This window comes from Halichoeres trimaculatus, unplaced genomic scaffold, assembly GCF_033239565.1.
Source record: "Halichoeres trimaculatus isolate MK-OKI-2021-1 unplaced genomic scaffold, fHalTri1.1 fHalTri1_scaffold_3, whole genome shotgun sequence".
Taxonomy (NCBI): Eukaryota; Metazoa; Chordata; class Actinopteri; order Labriformes; family Labridae; genus Halichoeres; species Halichoeres trimaculatus.
The window spans coordinates 31,705,913-31,723,926 of record NW_027437181.1 but is presented as its reverse complement, the minus strand read 5'-3'; the positions used below and the strand labels follow the sequence as shown (position 1 = coordinate 31,723,926).

Genomic DNA, 18,014 nt, shown 5'->3' with positions numbered 1-18,014 from the left:
ATGTGTCCTTCCGCGCAGCGCTAGTGCGCTCCGTCCCCCCTCCTCCTTTCAGCTGTAGGGAATGTAAACAAGCTATGCTTCAGGCGCCGGTTGTAGCCTCGTGTAAGTTTGATCAAGTATGGTAATTCTTTTGTTTGTACTCTAAGGATTGTGAGGCAGCGTAGGAAATTCAAAATGAGTGACTATGACAGCGACGAAGAAGTTTCATTCACTTTGGAACCAAAAGGATACCTGTATGAACCGGAGCACATAGAAGAGGAGCTGCTACAGATGGTGACTGAAAGGAAAACAGAGGAAACATCCACAGACACTGGACATCAAGATAGAGTCGGAAATACTCAGTGGTGTAAATGTCTGAGCTGTGACTCAATGCCCACGGATGCTGAGTGTTACTGCTGTCACGAGTGGAACTTGGTTACAGACACTCTTCCGGATTTGTCTGAGGACACGGCTGGCTCTCAAGCCGTCTGTATATCTCATCACACAGATTTCCCTGCTCTTCTGAATTCTGGAGTGTCTTGTAATAACAACAACAACAACAACAACAACAACAACAACAACAACAGTCGTGGCAGCAGTAACACTCAGCATCTTGATGACTTCAAAAAAACTGAACTCGCTCCTGAGAGGGTCCAGGACAGCCAGTCTGGGCGGGATGTTTGTTCATCTCCTTTGCAGGTTTTGAAGGAGCACCAGAGTCCGACACTATCATAGCAGATGGGAATAGATGGGCCAGTAAATCACTGGGGTTGGTCACCTTTCTTCACCGTCGTTTCATTATGTTGAGCTCACTGCAGCTCTGGGGGCTTGTGGGTTAGCTCTGGCATCCCACTCTCACATGCTGCTACACCCACACACCAAAAAAGAGAGGATGAGGGAAAAAAAAGAGAAAAAAGGGGTAATAGAGAGATGTTGGGAGACAAGGAAGGCAAAGCCAGGTCAAATCATCGATTTGAGCTTTGACTCAACTCTGCTGGGACAGACTTCTCCAGCAGACCTCTCCTACTTGCCACATCCTCTTTGGTCCAATACTCCACACCTGAAACTTGCGTCTTGCAGCTTTGGTCTCCCTTTCATTTTCTCTGCTCTGCATTTTGATTCTTGTGCATCCTTCAACCCCTCTCCCTTTACCATGTTCACACATCCACGTCTACACCACAGGTGCTGCAGACTCTCCTCGCCTCCTTGTTATTGTTTATTTTACCCATCTCAGTTTTGTGATAAACTGCTTTGTAACTTTGGTAGCTGTTTCCTAACCTGCCTTTAGTCATGGCAGACTAGCAGGGTTGTGAAAGAAAGAAGAAGAGAGTCCTTATTCAACCCACAGCTTCAGTCTTTGTATGATGATACCATGCAATCCAGTTATGCAGCTTTATGCATCACTCTTTGCCTTGATACAACCAAATAATTATCATGAAAATAATTATTTCCATTTATTTGTTATTAAAAAGGAATGAAATAGAGAGACCAAAACCAGCTATAGACTTGTTTAATCCTGCTGTAAAGACAGGAATTTTAATGTGGACTCTAAAGGAGTCTCCTCGGCTTTTGAAATAAAAGCCTTAATGAGCTGTACTTCAGTACCTCTGTGAGCAGATGTGCACAGTGCTGGCTGACTTTCAGCAGCAGAGACATGACGGAGCAGCTCACATGGTGGAGGGGTAAGTCTGGAACAGAGGTGTCAAAGGAATCAGGAAAAGACGGCAGAGTCCTTGGGTTTCAGGAGAGACTCCATCTCTACCTTGAGCCAGGATGTTCAGGTTTCTGGACAGAAGCTATCCACACACTTCATGATGTAGCCCTGGACTCCTTAAGACCAAGATCCCCTCTGTATCTTACTTATTCTATATTAATAAAGTAATAAAGTGAATAAAATGAAAGAGCTAAATAAAAGACAAAAGCTATAGTCACCATGTGCATTTCAGCCGCTTTAATAACAGAACAAACTTCTGCAGTGAAAAGACGCCGTTACATCCATCAATACTGAAAGACCTGTTTGTTCACGCAGCTTAAGTTAACATATTTTATCACTACACATAACATCAGTTTAAACTGCATGTTCAGTCATAAATAAAGATTTATTGCCCAAATTAAAAGCAGCACAGGTTTTCTGGTTGCATACAGTGTAGCACGGAAACCACACCAGCTCAGTTTACGAGGATCTAAAAGTATGACTGGAACACGTCTTTGGCCAATCAGACTCTTTAGGTTGAAACTACCTGTTGTTTTACAGTTTCCTCTCCCTCGCCTCGCAAATAGAAAATACATGCTGAAAGTATATGACAGACCTGCAGGGTTCCCATGGTCAAATCCATAACTTTCTTTATGAGGATGACCCCAGCTTGTCCCTGCAGACTCACAGGGCAGACATGGAGGACCTGACAGAGGCACTGAAGGCTCAACTACGATATGTGAGATGCAATATAAACAAATTTTGAACAAATTGGACTTCAGGCAACAAATAAATCCCTCTGAGTCTGACAAGGCGGCCTTTCTTCTTCAGAGTTTGGAAAGGAGTGGGAAGTGGCTGTTTCAGAACAGTAAAGGTAGCAGTAAGCAGGAGCAGATGGAGACAGAGAGAAAACGTGTCGTGGTAAAGCCCTCAAATTGCTCTGTGTAAATGTTTGCTTTTTATTATTCATCTCGCTTTACTGTTTCCTGTAAATTTAGAGCCGGTGAAGGTCGTCATCTCTGTGAAATGCAGAAAAAAAGAACAGGGGAAGTCGTGTCATTAAGAAAAGATGGTTTGTGAAAGTGAGGTTGGATTAAACGCATTTGATCTTTTTAATCAAAACCATGTGACGAAACACAGTCAGCTGCAAAAGAGAGGTGACTATCAGCCAACAGAGGAGCTCTGTAACACAGAATATCTATTCAACTCTGAGGAACAGTTTCACTCCACTTTGATACCCAAAGTCACAGTGGAGTCTTTATTTATGTCCAAGCTCATCATCTATTGACTTGAGTTCACCTTTACGGTCCACGACAGGAAAAAGTTCATCCACGCCTGGACACACACTTGATCACTCAACACTTTTAGATCTCATTTAAACAATGAAGGCGATCACACAGTTGGACAGCTCTGACTGATTTATAACATTTTAGTCCTCCAAAAACCTAAACACAAACACTCACACAAGATGATGCTTGTTGTTGTTGTTGTTAGACCTGGCAATAAACATTTGAGGTTGGATTACACAGAGGAGATCTCACAGAAACTTCCATGATCAAACAGGACTTCAGAAGATGAACAAACATGGAGGATGATCAATGTTGTCAGGAAAAGAGGGTTTTTATTTAATCCTGGCTTCAATATGCTATTATGCTCAGGGGACAGTGGTTTTACATTAAAAGTATGTAAACCATCAATGCTTCCCAGTTTCTTCTGTCAGAGGCCATCTGATCAGGAATCAGAAATACAAAACATGTCTGACGTTCTTGACCCCAGGTCAGGAAGTCCAACTTGACTGGGAGTAGTTACACACTTGTAAAACATCTCTGACCTGAAGATAATCAGGACAAATACGAGGTCATAATCAGTCTTGTATCAGGCCAATGGGGGCTGGATCAACTGGACTAGTGTCAGCTTGTGTGTGGCCAGCTTAAATGTGATATTGTATGTAACTAAGTGTTAACAGCTGTGTCCCTTACTGGATCTCAACTGGTCATGAAGAAGCGATAGCTTGTGGTTATTTCTCAGTGGCAGACTGCTGCTGTGAAGATCAGACGAGCAACAGAACTGCCTGAGATGAAGCTCTAATCACAGACTCTGGAGGATGAACTGTAATCACAACAGAGCTTAGACAGAAGTCTGGTTAATCTGACTCCAGTTTGTTTACAAAGGCAAAAGAAATAAACAGCAGAAACAAGACAGGAGAGATCAAGACGCAAATGAGAGATCCACAGCAATTATAACTGCACATGCACAAAAATCACAGTATCGGGTACAGCAGTGTTTAAAGATGCTGTGAGGAGGATCTGTTTTAATTGCACTGCCTCACCACCTTATGGCCCGGAGTCCCTGCACACTGTCTCAAATAACTTTTAGCAAGGCGTGTGTTTGTTTTGGAATTAAATGGATTAAAACAAATTTTCTTAGTTCAAGACAACTTTTTACTCGATATAACGCCGAGGTAAGGGAATAAGCAGTACAGTTACACTGTGCTACGGTTTGAAACATGACATCGAGCCGGCTTTATGTTAGCGACATTGGCAGCCTGGTGCTCTAATGTATCTGTAGACTAGCGTGACAACAAGCAAACACTGTCAGTTTGTAAGTAGTTTAGTAGCTGTTTATATAGTAGCTGCTCTAAGACGTGTCTGTAATGTGTAACGTCAGTAAATCCTGGTTATGTCCTGCCAGTCATCTACCAATCAGAGCTAACGTAACCTCACTCTTCATTTTATTGAGAGACTCTCAAGTTTGAACAGACCACTGCAGAATAACCGCTGACTGTGGGCTGGAATGAACATTATCACAAACAGTTCAGCTCCTGTGTTATAGAGTGATGCAGCCCGAGCTAAATGCCAATTAGCCTTTAGCTCGGGCTGTATCACTCTTCTGTTTATCTTTCTTCTGCTCTTCTGTCCTTTTTCTGTCCAACGGTTAGTCTCTGTGTCCACCATCACTACAAAATTAAGCACAGAAAGACCTAGATGTGCCATAAATCAATCTGGTCCTGGCCAATCTGAACTGAAGACTAAGAAAAAGTTATTTAAAATAACCTGTAACCAGCAATGTTGCTACTGATAATTTTATTTCAAAGTGTGAATTACAATCAGGCATATAGCTAGAAGGGAGACTTTTTCAAGATCACTTTCATCTCCTCATAGACCGTTTAAGGACTAGTAAACCAAAAAACAGATTGTCAGACTGATCCACTAAAACCACTAACTTTCTTCAATGAAAGCTTTAAAAACCTAAAGTTTTGGAAAATTCGTATTATATTTACTCTTCTTTAAACTACTGTGTACATATCAAAAAAGAAAATCAAATATAACTGAAAAACATCAATTGTTGATCCTCTTATCAGTTTTTCCTCCGGCACTGAGTCAGAAGACAGTTCAGTTTGACCCTACCAGAGATGCTGTTCATGAAATGTTTCTTTTCATGGTGGATTGATACTGGCATGGTGACTGAGTCTAAGTTTAATGTCATTTTTTCACAACTGTTTGATAACATCCTCCTATCTGGTGATTAAAATAATGACCTCCTTTGACGTCTGTTCAGAGATAAAGTCCAAAGTTTCAAGAATCATTAGTCAAGAGTGATTTCAAAAATGTTTCCACCAATCATTTCTTTAACCGTGAATTGATAGATTGTGCTGTGGCTCCTCGACTGCGTAAGAGCTGTAGGCGCAGTGCGTGTCCTTCGCTCTAATCATCAGGCTGCTGCTTGTTCCTTAATTTATCAGTGACACACATCTTCTCCTTACAACACAGCTCTTTATTTCAGTGCGAGAGGCAGAAAATGAGGGATTTTCTGCCTCTGCCAAGCTGAGATAACTTTCTCACATGACTGATGTGTGAGGCCAATTACACAAACATCACAGAGGTCTGTTTCTTAGAGTTTAACACCTCTCATGAGGAGCAGTGCGTGTGCATGTATACGGCTGACTGACTCTACCAGCATTTGTTTAGTGTGTACACAGAAAAAAAAAAGTGTGCACAAAAGAGCAGGCACATCTGTGTGGTCTGTGTGGTCTGTGCGGCCTGACATTGACCTCCCACTGTGATGCAGAGCACAGACAGGAAACAAAAGGGTTAATGGGATCTGAGACAGGCTTTTTTCAGGTCCATAGGAACATCACAAAAGACACTGAGTCAGTCAAACAGTGCAAGAGTTAGCCAGTACAGGTTTTTATACCTACAAAATACATATGGTGCTTAATCTTCTTGGTGAAAAAAAAGAGCTGTGATCTTCGTTTAATTAAATCAACATGCAGTGAGAGCTGTAGCCAGAAGATAAAGTCTCTTCAAGACTGGATATTGCTCAGTTTGGTGACATCATGCCATCATTTTTTCTCTCTTTCTTTATTGAAATCAATATAGAAATCACTCTGGGAAGTCTCAGCGCTGACCCTTCTGTGCATCACATGTTGAGCCTGAGACATTTCCCGTAACACCATTGTCACATCATCATCTGACTTCCATTATTGGTTTACTCCTATTTATTTATTTCTCCTGGCAGGCGAACAGAGGGGAGGTGAGGCAGAGTCACGGAGTCTGCCGGCTGGGAGTGGTGTGTGTCGTACACGGAAAGGGATGTCGAGTGGATGAGGACAGCAGCTTGGCAGAGAAACAGGCCTGTCTCACACTGGACTTGTGTATCGAAGATGATATCGTGTATCTAACAAACAGATGAGGGGCTGTAACAAAATAAAAAAAATGCTGCACATTAAGTGGAAGTTAAAGGCCTCATTTAGTAGGGTTCGCTTATTGTTGTGAGTGAACATTTGTATCAGTGGTGAGCAGATATGTTAAGTAAACCAATAGTCAGATTAAAGTTAATTATCCAAATCACTGTGCACTACTTTTCTTTTCATTTTTCTTGTTAAAAAAAAAAAAAATCTATATGTTTTTACTTGCGTCTCGGGGAGTGACGGGAGTCGCGTGTTGATCACGTTTTCAGCATGAGGACAACTCCAGTGTGGTAGCATCCAGCACACAAACGTAAACAACAGAGGGGGGAGAGGAGAGATGTGTGTTTTCTAGCTGGAAACACAGTCACTGTTGTGAGTTTGTTAGCTAAAGATGACAGTATTACGGTTCAATGTTCACTCAGTGTTGGCAGTTTGCTTCAGATCCTTTACTGTAACATTCAGGGAATCCATCAGAGAGAGATCAGCGCACTGCGGCCATAAACGCTTGAGAAGTAGTTTGACTTTTACCTGGGGGAAAGGTGAGTCCTGTCTTGCATTGTTACTCCCTCTTTTCTGTGAGCTGAACCCTCTTTTTAGTACAAATCCACCTGTTGAGGAGCAGAGCAACGTAACGTGTGCGACAACGAGGCACCCGGTGGCAAGCAGGGGTGTGCCCAGACTTTCTAGACTGGGGTGCCCCGAGCAGGGTACTGAGGATTATGTGAGCCCACACTCCAGCAACATTTATTTTTGCGCATTGTAATACAAATGCAGGCTCAGCAGACTACAGCTTTAACAAAAAATGAAACTAATAAAAACCAAACTAGACTAAAACAAAATGTTTAAAAAGAAAATAATTTAAATCTAGAATTTAACTGAACAGTGCTGTAGTGCACCAAAACAGAACTGTAAAAGCTTTTTTTAGATGTATTTTGAAATTCAAAATTTATAGAATGTATATATATATTTTAATTGTTAAGTACACATCTCACAACTACCAATGTCTGCAAGTTACTTTTTAAAACATGTAGACTCATATTATTATTCATTTTAATTGCATCACACACTTTTTTTCTATTTATTTTCTCTTTTAACAAATTAACCATGTAATTGATTTTAAATAAAGTAAAAATTCTGAGTAATAAGTATTGTTGCTGTGCCCTCTATTAAGCGCATCAGTATTGATACATCTTATGATATAACTTTTACGTTTTGGTGGTGCATGAATGTTGTTGTTTTTTGCTTTAATTCAGCCAAAATAAAAAGAGGTAGAAAAAAAAGTTGAAAGACCAGATTTGACATGAACCAAAGGTTCAGAGTATGATGCACGAATCTGATCCACGTGTAGGGAATCAATTTGATACAGACTCAGAAAGTTGGATCAGATATTACTGACAAATGCCCGATCCAAAGGCCAGGTCATTTCATCTCATTAACACGTGTAGGTCTGTGTATTTTCTTGGCAGAGCTAAAATAGCATAAAGATAACTTCAGTGGCTCAGCAGTTTGGAGGTTTTTCACATTTTTTTTTCTTTGTTTTTTTTTTTTTTTTGCTGACTTGCAGTTGTTTTGGAGACTCACTAACCACACATTTATAAATTAATGCTCCTATGAAGCAATAATAATTTATTTTTTAGATTTCATTATAGTTTGCAAAAATTAAAATATACATAAAAATTTAACAAAATCAGTATCAATATTGGCTGATTTCAAAGCCCAGGCGTCAGTATTGGTATCAGGACTTCCAAAGTCGGATCAGTGCGTCCCTCATTCAAAGGTTATGTCACATCCTGGGGCTGACACTAGGGCAACTTTACCTTTGTAGAAGGGAGACCTCATCCACCTGAGCTAACCTTGCACCTTTAGAGCTAACATGAATCTTAAGACCAGTACAGGTTAAATTTTCAGTTGGCCAATTTGCAAAGTGTCCCCTGGTTGTATCTGACATCTCCGTACATTATAAAAAACTGAAATCTTATCAAGTGTTTTTGTCGTATTTCAAATAAAATTGTTTATTATCCATAGGCAGATTTTGTATTTACTTCTTACAAGCAATTCATACCTCATTTTTGTCTTTAAAAAACTTGAAATCAGACATTTTCTGGACTTGTCAGGGGAATTTGGCTCATATTAAGTCTAAAAACGCATTTTCTATTTAAAAGAAGACAAAAACTCTTGACAGGATGTCAGTACAGGTGGAGCCCTCACGTTCGGTTACAGAAAAATGCTCACCATGCTAAGTGCAAACTTTAAATCTCCCTTCAGTGCAACTGTGACTGTGTGTGTGTGTGTGTCTGGTTGTGTCATTTTCAAAGTGTTCATTATTTGATGGTAAGTATTGTCTACAGATGTGTTAAAATTATTTTTTCTATGCAAGATGAACTAATGAGTGACTCAGAAGGGCCATGGTTAACATTTTTTGTCAATGATGATAATATGACTGACCAGATCAGTTTGAAAGTGTTTCCCTTGATGCCTCCCCATTGTAACTTGGAGCATGACATTTAAGAGAGTGAAGAGTTGTTAGCTGGTTAAAACAAAGACTGAAAGTGGAGCTGCATCTCTCTGACCTACAAAAGAAAATGGGAGCGTCAGTTATGGGAGCGAACATTGTTACTCAGTGTTGTTTGATGCCTGTAACTGATGCCAGAGGGGTTGCTGTCAGAGGAGCCAACATATGGCATGGAGACTTAGCCTCTTTTCACTTTCCACAACAAATACGGGTTATTGAGCAGAGTGATGCTCTTGATTATGACAGGACTGGTTGTTGCAGGACTACACACTGTCAAATTTCAGAAATTAAATAAAAAGCTGTGATGCATTACTTCTCCTCTAAGTAGACGTATCTAAATAAGAAAACGAGATCTGCTCCCATTATGTGGTCAGTTTATTTAGCTTATTAGCTCAGGGTAAAAACACGGCTAATAGCAGCCTTAAAAGCTTTTACTTTTCAAATAAATCTTGGATCAAAAGCTGCATTTCGTGCAGAAGGATCCGTCAGAAAACACAACAATGAAGATAGTTCAAAAAGAAAAGGGTCTCATGTGTTTTTGCTTAGCGTTGCCTGGCTCTTTGTTTACATGGAGCAAAGAGAGACACACTGAGTCCAGCTGCTCTGCCTCACAGTCTTTAACACATCTTCAGGAGAGCTCTCTGCAACACTTTGCTGCAGCTGCAGTCTGCACCATGCTGTCCCTCTGAATGCACAGCAGGGGGCGGGGTCTGTTGTGGTGGGAATGTGTGTGTGTGTGTTTATGTGTGTATGAACGTACAATGTAAAGTGTAACACCTGTTGAGTTTCCAGAAACCCAGACCCTGTTTTTTTTCCTTCAGACATTATAACCTGCAGTCCAAAGGTAACAGTGCTGGCTGTTTAAACTGAGCAATGAAAAGAAATAAACATTATTAATGCTCTTTAGTGTCATGTCTCACTCAATAACCAATCAAATCTAGAATGGGCTGGACTTCCTATATCACCTTTCAACAACAATAGCGGAGGTTTGTTAGGAGGAAAAGCTAACCACACTTTATGGCCCCAATCCAAGAGCCAATGCCCTGACACAATTTCCATCATTTGTTCTGCTTTCTTAGTGAAATGCCACTAAATCAAGGAAGGAGTCAGAAGTAAGGAAATTGGGAGTGCCATGGGACCACTTTCAGTAACTAGCAGTAAGAGCTCTGTCTGCAGTGATGGTCATAAAGCCTGCCTGCTTCATGGTTGCAGACTGGACGTGGGTCATATCATAGAGTTAAAAATGAATTGATTTATTTTCCTAAAACAAACTTTCTGTCATTACGGTTAGTTATGATTTATGTCTTATTATAGAAGTTTATTCTTAATAAGTATTCAATGTGTCAAAGAGGGGGCGTGACATCAGGACTAGTACAAAGCTCAACGGTATGATATATTTCAAAATGTTTTGTTTGTTTTCCTTTGATGTATGTGAATTCCCCTCTTGATGAGTAATGCAATGTAATTTTCTGTCTTCTTCACAAAAGTAACTTTAGCCTGGTGCTTAAAGCATTACACAAATTCATGATGTCCACATCAAGGGGTTGAATGTGCCACACATCTGTGAGGGCGTTCATGTGCTTCTGCAGTCTCACACCAGCCTGAGCGGTGTCCCTGTCCTCTTCCATCCTGCAAACATTTGATCTGGGTGCCGAAAGACCTGAGACCTCTGACCGTGCTGTGGTTTCAGGGCCCAGAGGAGCCTGAGCCTTAGGGGTTAAAGTTCTGATCTGACACAAGAGGGCATGAAAGGCGGTCTAATTGTGACGGAGAGTTCATTAATCATAGCAGGGGTTGACATCAAGATAAATTAAGTTTACTGGCCCCACCACTTCAACCGCTGGCCCAGGACTGTTACTCTTGACTCAAAAAAAAAAGGAAAACAATTAATTTTCGAAATGAGTCCAAAAGCAGACAAAACAACAATAGAAAAGTTGTAATGCAAAACTGATATATTAAAAAGTATTTTCTAATATATGAAGTTTTTCCTTCATCTCATCCTCAGTTGGCTGATTTCTACATCCACCTGATGTCCAGAAGGTAAGTCCTGGTCATCGTACTTTTGATCCAGATTGCTGCTACAAAATTGGTTGACAGATTAGGCAAAAGACTAGTGTAGTGACAATTCTGGCTGGATTTCGATCACTGTCTGGGTATGGGAGTAAAGTTTCGACACACTTCTTAAAGAGACCAATGTCCAATCCAAAGTTTCAGTAGCTTTGTTTCTTCCATTTATTTATCCACAGGAATGACATATATGGACAATTACTTATTTTGTTTGTGCTAATCGTGATAAGTAGTGGTAAAAACAGTGTGCTCTTCCTTTTGCCCAAATCATTACCTCACCTGTGCCCTTCTTGTAGTGTTCACCTGCTAGTTTACCTAAAGTGCCCCCTGTGGTAAATGTGTGCATAACCGAAAACAAGAACAAAAACAAAAACAACCTAAGAAAAATGGCTCATACAACTAGATTATTATCTGCACTTTATCCCAGCCAACTCCAGCAATCTCGCCAGTTTTAGGGAGCAAGTTTGTTTTCATTTTGTTTGTTCTACTGAGGGTTGTTGTTTTTCTTTAACAATTTGAGCAACCTTGCTCGGCCCTGAACCGAAAACCTGAGACAGTTCTTGCTTAGTTGTTTAATTTGACATTTCTTCATCTCTCTTTTTTATGGTAGCCAAAAATGAGACAGTAACTTTGGACTACTTTGAATACTAGCCCAAAATAAGGAGGAAAATTTGGGATACTTTAAGAAGTAGCCCAGAATAAAAAGGTAATTTGGGGCTACTTTAAAAGCAGCACAAAATGAAGACATAAAATTGGCCAAATGGAAGAAATGGAAAGCTGGCATAAAAGCACCAGCCCTTATGTTTTCAGAATTTTGAAGATTAAAAAAATGTTTTTGTTTTTTTATTATTATTATTATTATTTATTTATTTTTTTTTTCAGCATTTTAGAAGCCCTATGTGAAGATAATATTTAATAAAGTACCAAAAAAAAAGTAACCTAAATGGAGTGGGAGGGGTTTGCCCAACCAATCCCGAGAAGTATCTGGGAAATTCCATCATTTCCTATGGTGGTCACTTTTGACCAGGAGCACCACAGGTGTAAGACAGTTGGTTAAAAAACTCAAAATTTAATGGGAAGTGGTGATCATCTCATTTATAGGTTCAGTTGCAGGTTGTGGAGGATATTATAAGGCCTTGAGGCAATCAGGTGTAAAACACCAAATTAATGAGTGTATTAAGTTGTGAAATGGTCGGATTTGACCCAAACACAACAGGAAAGTTCATCTGACATTTTTAGCTCCCTGACAGAAAAGAGGAGAGAAAGAAATGGAGCTCTCTGCAGCGGCGCCTTTCATCCATTACAATATATTCTAATAAATGGAGATCTGATCTCAGCTCACTTCTCTGATCCTCCACCAGGTCTGTAGTCAGCTTCAGATGTTTGGACTGACACACACAGGCACAAACAAATACACTCACAGACACACACTAAGGTCTGTGCACACTAAGCGTGTTACATCGAACATCCCAAAACATTCACACACTAGGGATTTGGAGAACTTGTGTGCTGGATTTTTCTTCAAAGGGCCGACAGCAGGGTGTGTTTGTTTTTGACAAAATTAGGCTCAAATGTGCTAAATATTATATTACAGGGGTGGAGGCAGCAGTTTTCACCTTCAGATTCAGAGTGACAGCCAGCAGGTCTTTGATCTACTTCACTGACTTCATGGAGGATCACTTGCTGTTTTTTGAGAAGATGTAGTGCCACCAAAATCCACAAGAGAGCAGCGTTGTAGCAGTTTTGTGAGACTTGGTGCCAGTATACAGTTATAAGATACAAATATAAATATAAAGCTTTATATTTACTGACCCATGTGAAACACATGTGTTATGTGTTGGTAATGTCAACTTGAATAGCTTGCCTCAGATGGCTTAAGCTTCCAAATAAGCACATAATTATAAGTGAAGCATCTTATTAGAGAGTTGGGTTTTTATACAACAGTACCTAGTACCTTCTAACAAATAGATCGTTATCAAAGGAAACGAAAGATTCTAATTTTAGCTCAACCAACTTTAGTAATGTCACTACATGAAACTGGATTGTAGCCAAGCAACCCAAACCCTCTCCTGCTCCTTTACTACTCTGAGCTCATGGTACACTTTGAATCATGCACATTTCTTTCTCTCTGTTTTAATGCATCAAGCAGCCGGTAAAAGAAAAGATTGCTGTGTGACTTTCAGAGAAACAAGCCAATACTGAAGACTAACATGATCTGCTGTGATGCTGGTTGACGGTTTGCAGAACATTTGGTTGGGGTGGAGTCAAACACAGTAGGGAGCAAGAGTCAGATTATCTTCGACACAGCCTGGAGCATCCAATCACCTCCTGCATCATCTAAAGCCTGGGTGTAAAATACAGTAAATTCACAGGGTCAGAAATACAAAATTAAGTTCTATTTGTTTATCCATATATTTATTTTCTGTTTAAATATACTTTATATTTTATCACATTTTTTAAACTATAAATTTATATTTTTGTTTACATATAAAAAGTCACAGTTCAATGACATAAATCAACTGGGTCATTATCATATGTGGGAAAATAGCTAGTAATGCATGATGTTTATCTATCACTTTAAGATTATCTTTTTAGGCTTTTGCTATTTTTTGTTGGAATGGATTGAGAAAGAGTCCTGAATCAATCCCACAACCAGTGTGTCAAGGAAAATGGCCCCCTGTCCATGGGATGCTTGCTTTACCAACCTGAGTCAAACCAGCCATCCCCAGGCCTCTGGTTTGGTGAACAGGTGGTTTATTTTCTCTAAACCTTAAAATTACGGGAAATTTGAACAGATACATTGCTTCCTAGTTTTTATTGGACAATACCAAAAATTCACCACAAACTGCCATAGAAAAGAAGGATTTGTCAGATATCCCTGACCTGCTTCACTTCTGACTTTCTGTTGTCCAACTACCATCCACATCTTTTCTGCTGATCTTGTTTCAGGTTGCTGGGGGCTACGGCCCCTTCCAGCTTTCATTAGGCGGCAACCAATCTCACACGACACACTCACACCTAGGGATGGGTACCTTTCACATTTGAAACAACGTGGTACCGTTTTCTGGGATTGGTAAAAATTGAAATGTTAATTCTTTTCAATTTAACATATATACTCTGCAATATATAACCTTTAATGCTGTGTTCATGTGCAGCATGGAAAATCACCCCCCCCACACACCTTTTGATTTTACGTGAATCGGTACCAGGTACTTATTACAGAATTCGGTCGATACCTTTGAAAGTACCTGATTCTGTACCCATCCATACTCACACCTATTGGCAATTTCGAGTGAAAAATTAACCTGACAAGCTTTGGACTGTGAAAAAATCCACAGAACCAGGAGAAAACCCACACAGGGGGGAATCTGCACAGCTGTGGATTTGAACCTGTAACCCTCTTGCTGTGATAAACACCAATGTGCATCCTGTTGACCATCTTGAGTTTGAGACAAATCTGCTGACCAGTGGATGTCATTGTATGGGCAGACTCACTGAAACTGTTCAGTCAGCATTTATGCAATCAGCATGAAACAGCTTTTGAAATGATTCACTGTGCATGAAAGGATTAAATCACATATTAGATTTAGATACTCTCCAGGTCAGCTGTAGACTAATGTAACTGTTGATTACACTTGTTAAGAGATTTAGAAATTACAGGACAGATACTGTAGTTGTTCCCTGGTTATCCCACTTTGATGAACATCAGATGATCATTAGAAAAGAGAAACTTGGATAAGTTTTTGTCTCACAGAGAATATCTATCACTAATTTTTGTTTTCTGTTTTTCTAAGATTTACTTGTAGTCGCCCCCTTCTTGTTTGTCATCATTAACCAGCGTTGGTCCACGTTTCACCATCCGACCATGACAACTGAGGAAACTTAGTGGTGACAAAACGTGACAAGACTGTGTGGGAAGTTGTTTTTGTTTTTCCCCATCCACTTTTTTACTGTGTGCATTAAAAGTTTTTCATCTTTTTGTCTTAAAAACACTGGAAAAACAGTTATTTTGAACATGTAGGTGGCTTGTCTCCACCTCCATTAGCATATTGGAGCTCACATCTCCTCTGCTCCTCCACAGAAAGTCTGAGCTGTCTCTTCAGATGAAAGCAGGTGCGCAGTGACAGGCTGTAAATGTCACAGCGCTGGGTCCAGTGAAGGCAAGTGAGGCAGCATAAGACGAAAGGAATGAGTCACAGATGCACCCAGCAGTGCAGCGCGGAAGATGTTACAGCCACACAAAGCTGAGGATCATTATTTTCTCAGTCATAAACAGAGTTAGAGACTAACAACCAAAGTTTCTACACTGATGTGTTCTAACCACACAACCGTTAGAGGTTTCTGTACACACACACACACGCATACGGGTGGGGAAAAGTTTGTCAGTACGAGCTGAGGACTGTATGTGTAAGTCAGCATTGTAAAATCAAGAGTCAGCATGTGCAGAGAGTCAGGTGTGGATCAAAAATACCAAGACACAGTTCCACTGTCTGCGTCTCTGCAGGGTTGTTCAGGGACGGTGAGTCTGAGGCTACTGCTCACTGTACCGCACAGACTCAGCTCTGTTTCATTGTTTATTTCTTTGGAGGAGAGCCCAGAGTTCAGTCCAGTCACTATCTGGTGGTGTCAATTAATCCAGAAAGTATTTACAGTCCTTTGCTTTTTTTATGTGACAATGAAGAGGTAGTGCTGGAATAACATTTTCAAAGGCAATGCTCCCTTACACTTATTATTACATGAAGTGTGGACCACTTCTTTTCAAAGCCCTCCTTTGGAGGTGCTGAGGATCTTTCATTAGAGGTGAATGTTGTAGGAAAACTTGGAATTTTCTTTCCATTTTTTCTCTAAGTAAATCATCTGTGCGTGTCTTAATGCTGTATTTATATGAAACCCAGAAACTATAAAATGTTCATATTTGGAATAAATTAATTCTATTTTGTGCAATCATTACTTTGATGCTTTGCTATGAGGAGGATCTGTTTTAATTGGACTCCCTCGCCACCTACTGGCCCGTAGTTTCCGCACACTGTCGTAAATTACTTTTAGCAAGGTGTGAGTTTGTGTTGGAATTAAAAGGATGATCGGATCAAAACATACTCTCTTTGTCCAAGACAACTTTTTACTGGGAGCAACACATGGAGGTAAGGTATTTATCAGTACAGTTATATGGTGCTACGGTTTGAAACATGACATCAAGCAAACGTTGTAGCCAACAGCTACATGTTAGCAACATCAACGTGCTCCAGTGTATCTGTAGGCCAACGTGACAACAAGTAAACACGGTCAGTTTGTAGTTTTGTAGCTGTTTATATTTAGTGAAGCTGACTGCTGCACCAATTAGCCTTTGGCTCGGGCTGTATCACTCTCCCTTTTATTTCTCTTCTGCTCTTTTGTCCTTTTTCTGACTGACAGTTCAGCTCCTGTGTCCACCATCACTACAAAATTAATCACAGAAATCATTTTCAGCAGAGAAAAACACAGATCTGTGTGTGTCATCTCTTCTCACTACTAAACTTCGTCAGCTGGTATGGTGTTGTCATAGAGACCTAGCTGTACCGTAAATCAGTCTGGTCCTGATTGACCGGATCGGGAAGCTAAGAAGTAGCATTTTGAAATAACCTGCAACAGGCAATATTGGCTTTGATAATCTCATTTTAAAGTGTGGATTACAATCAGGCATATATCTAGAAGGGAGACTTTTTCAAGATCACTTCGAAACTCCTCGCAGCCCCTTTAAACGCCTCCAGCCTCACAAAGACAGTAGCATCACAAAAACTTTAGAGTTTTACTTTTTTACTTTTTTAGTGCATAATTTTCTGAAAAAAGAAAAAGAAAAAAGAAGATCACCGATTACAGTGTTATGGTATGTAGCTTATTGTGATTCATCTTAGTGTCAGGGTAACTGCAGGCCCACACACACAGACAGTTACACTGCAGACAGATCAACCAAATCTCATTTACCATCCTCCCTCAGGAGAGGAGAGATCAGAGGAATGAAGGCAGAGAAGCATGTCTGAATCAAATGCTTTACAGCCTCATGCCAGGAGACTCATTCATTATCCTTTACACCAAACGCCGTGTGCAGCATTGTTTGCTTTCATGTTTAGAGGATTTACTCCACAGCAACATATTTAGATCAACACTTTCTCATCTGTATTTTAATACTGTGATTGAAATCACACACAGAGCCTCATTTCACCCCTTACATTGGTTTATGTTGGTCTGTGCTCACTTAGAAAATACTTAATTTCATCAATAGAGCAGTGACATTTTTTTACACCAGTCTTGAATCACTCAAAGCAACTTAAAGCACGTCCAGAGCTTTCTAGACCTCTCTTTAGGGACAGAAATGATGGATAAAGACAAATAAAGGTGTAGATTACAGGGTGAGGACAGCAGTCATGTGTTTGTATTAAGTAAGTCTGGATGGGAAGCCTGACTTGACATGATGAGTGTAACAAAGTGGAAGAATGTGGTCTCCATCCAGCTGGGCTCATGGGACGCTGGTTCCCTCTTCCACATCATAATGATTTCTGGCTCACAAGGACCTGAGACGTGACTCTTTATGTGTTAGAGTGTGTGTGCATGCGGTACAGTATGTGTGTCCCTGTGTAATGATTTTACATGATATTAGATTATGTCATCTCTGAGCTGCACATTTCACAGATATTTATAACTACCAGGAGGGATGTCCCCCACTGTGGAGCGGAAACAATGACGTTGAGTTTAATCAGGCAGAAACATTTGTATTAACATCACTGTACGGATCAGAGGGTTTAATGCAGTCAGGGAAAAATGAACAGGGCAGATAAGGGGAAACATTGAAACTGTCTGAAAATTAATGAGAATTAAAAATCAGTGGAAAAATGTGTTTTTATTTAACTGTTACAAAACTTAAAGCATCAAAAAGCAAAAGTGATGTCACAGCTTCTCTGCTTAGCCTATGATTGTTTCTTAAAGCTGCTGCAAGGAACTTTCATTTTGTTTTGGGTTTTAGTGCCCTCCTGTGGACAGAGGTACATTAAATCTGATCCTGTCCTGGATGAGCTACAGAGGCAAGAAGACGTTGTTTT

At 40.2% G+C, this 18,014-nt stretch overlaps 1 protein-coding gene across 1 annotated transcript in view; it reads right to left on the bottom strand.

Moving 5' to 3' along the window:
* LOC141788338 (collagen and calcium-binding EGF domain-containing protein 1-like) overlaps positions 1 to 7,001 on the bottom strand; it is a 73,279-nt gene extending 66,278 nt beyond the window's left edge. The window contains exon 1 of the mRNA XM_074667254.1: positions 6,891 to 7,001. Coding sequence (XP_074523355.1) covers positions 6,891 to 6,919 — 29 coding nt within the window. The 5' untranslated portion in view covers positions 6,920 to 7,001. The remainder of the gene's footprint in view (positions 1 to 6,890) is intronic.
* Positions 7,002 to 18,014: the final 11,013 nt, after the last annotated feature.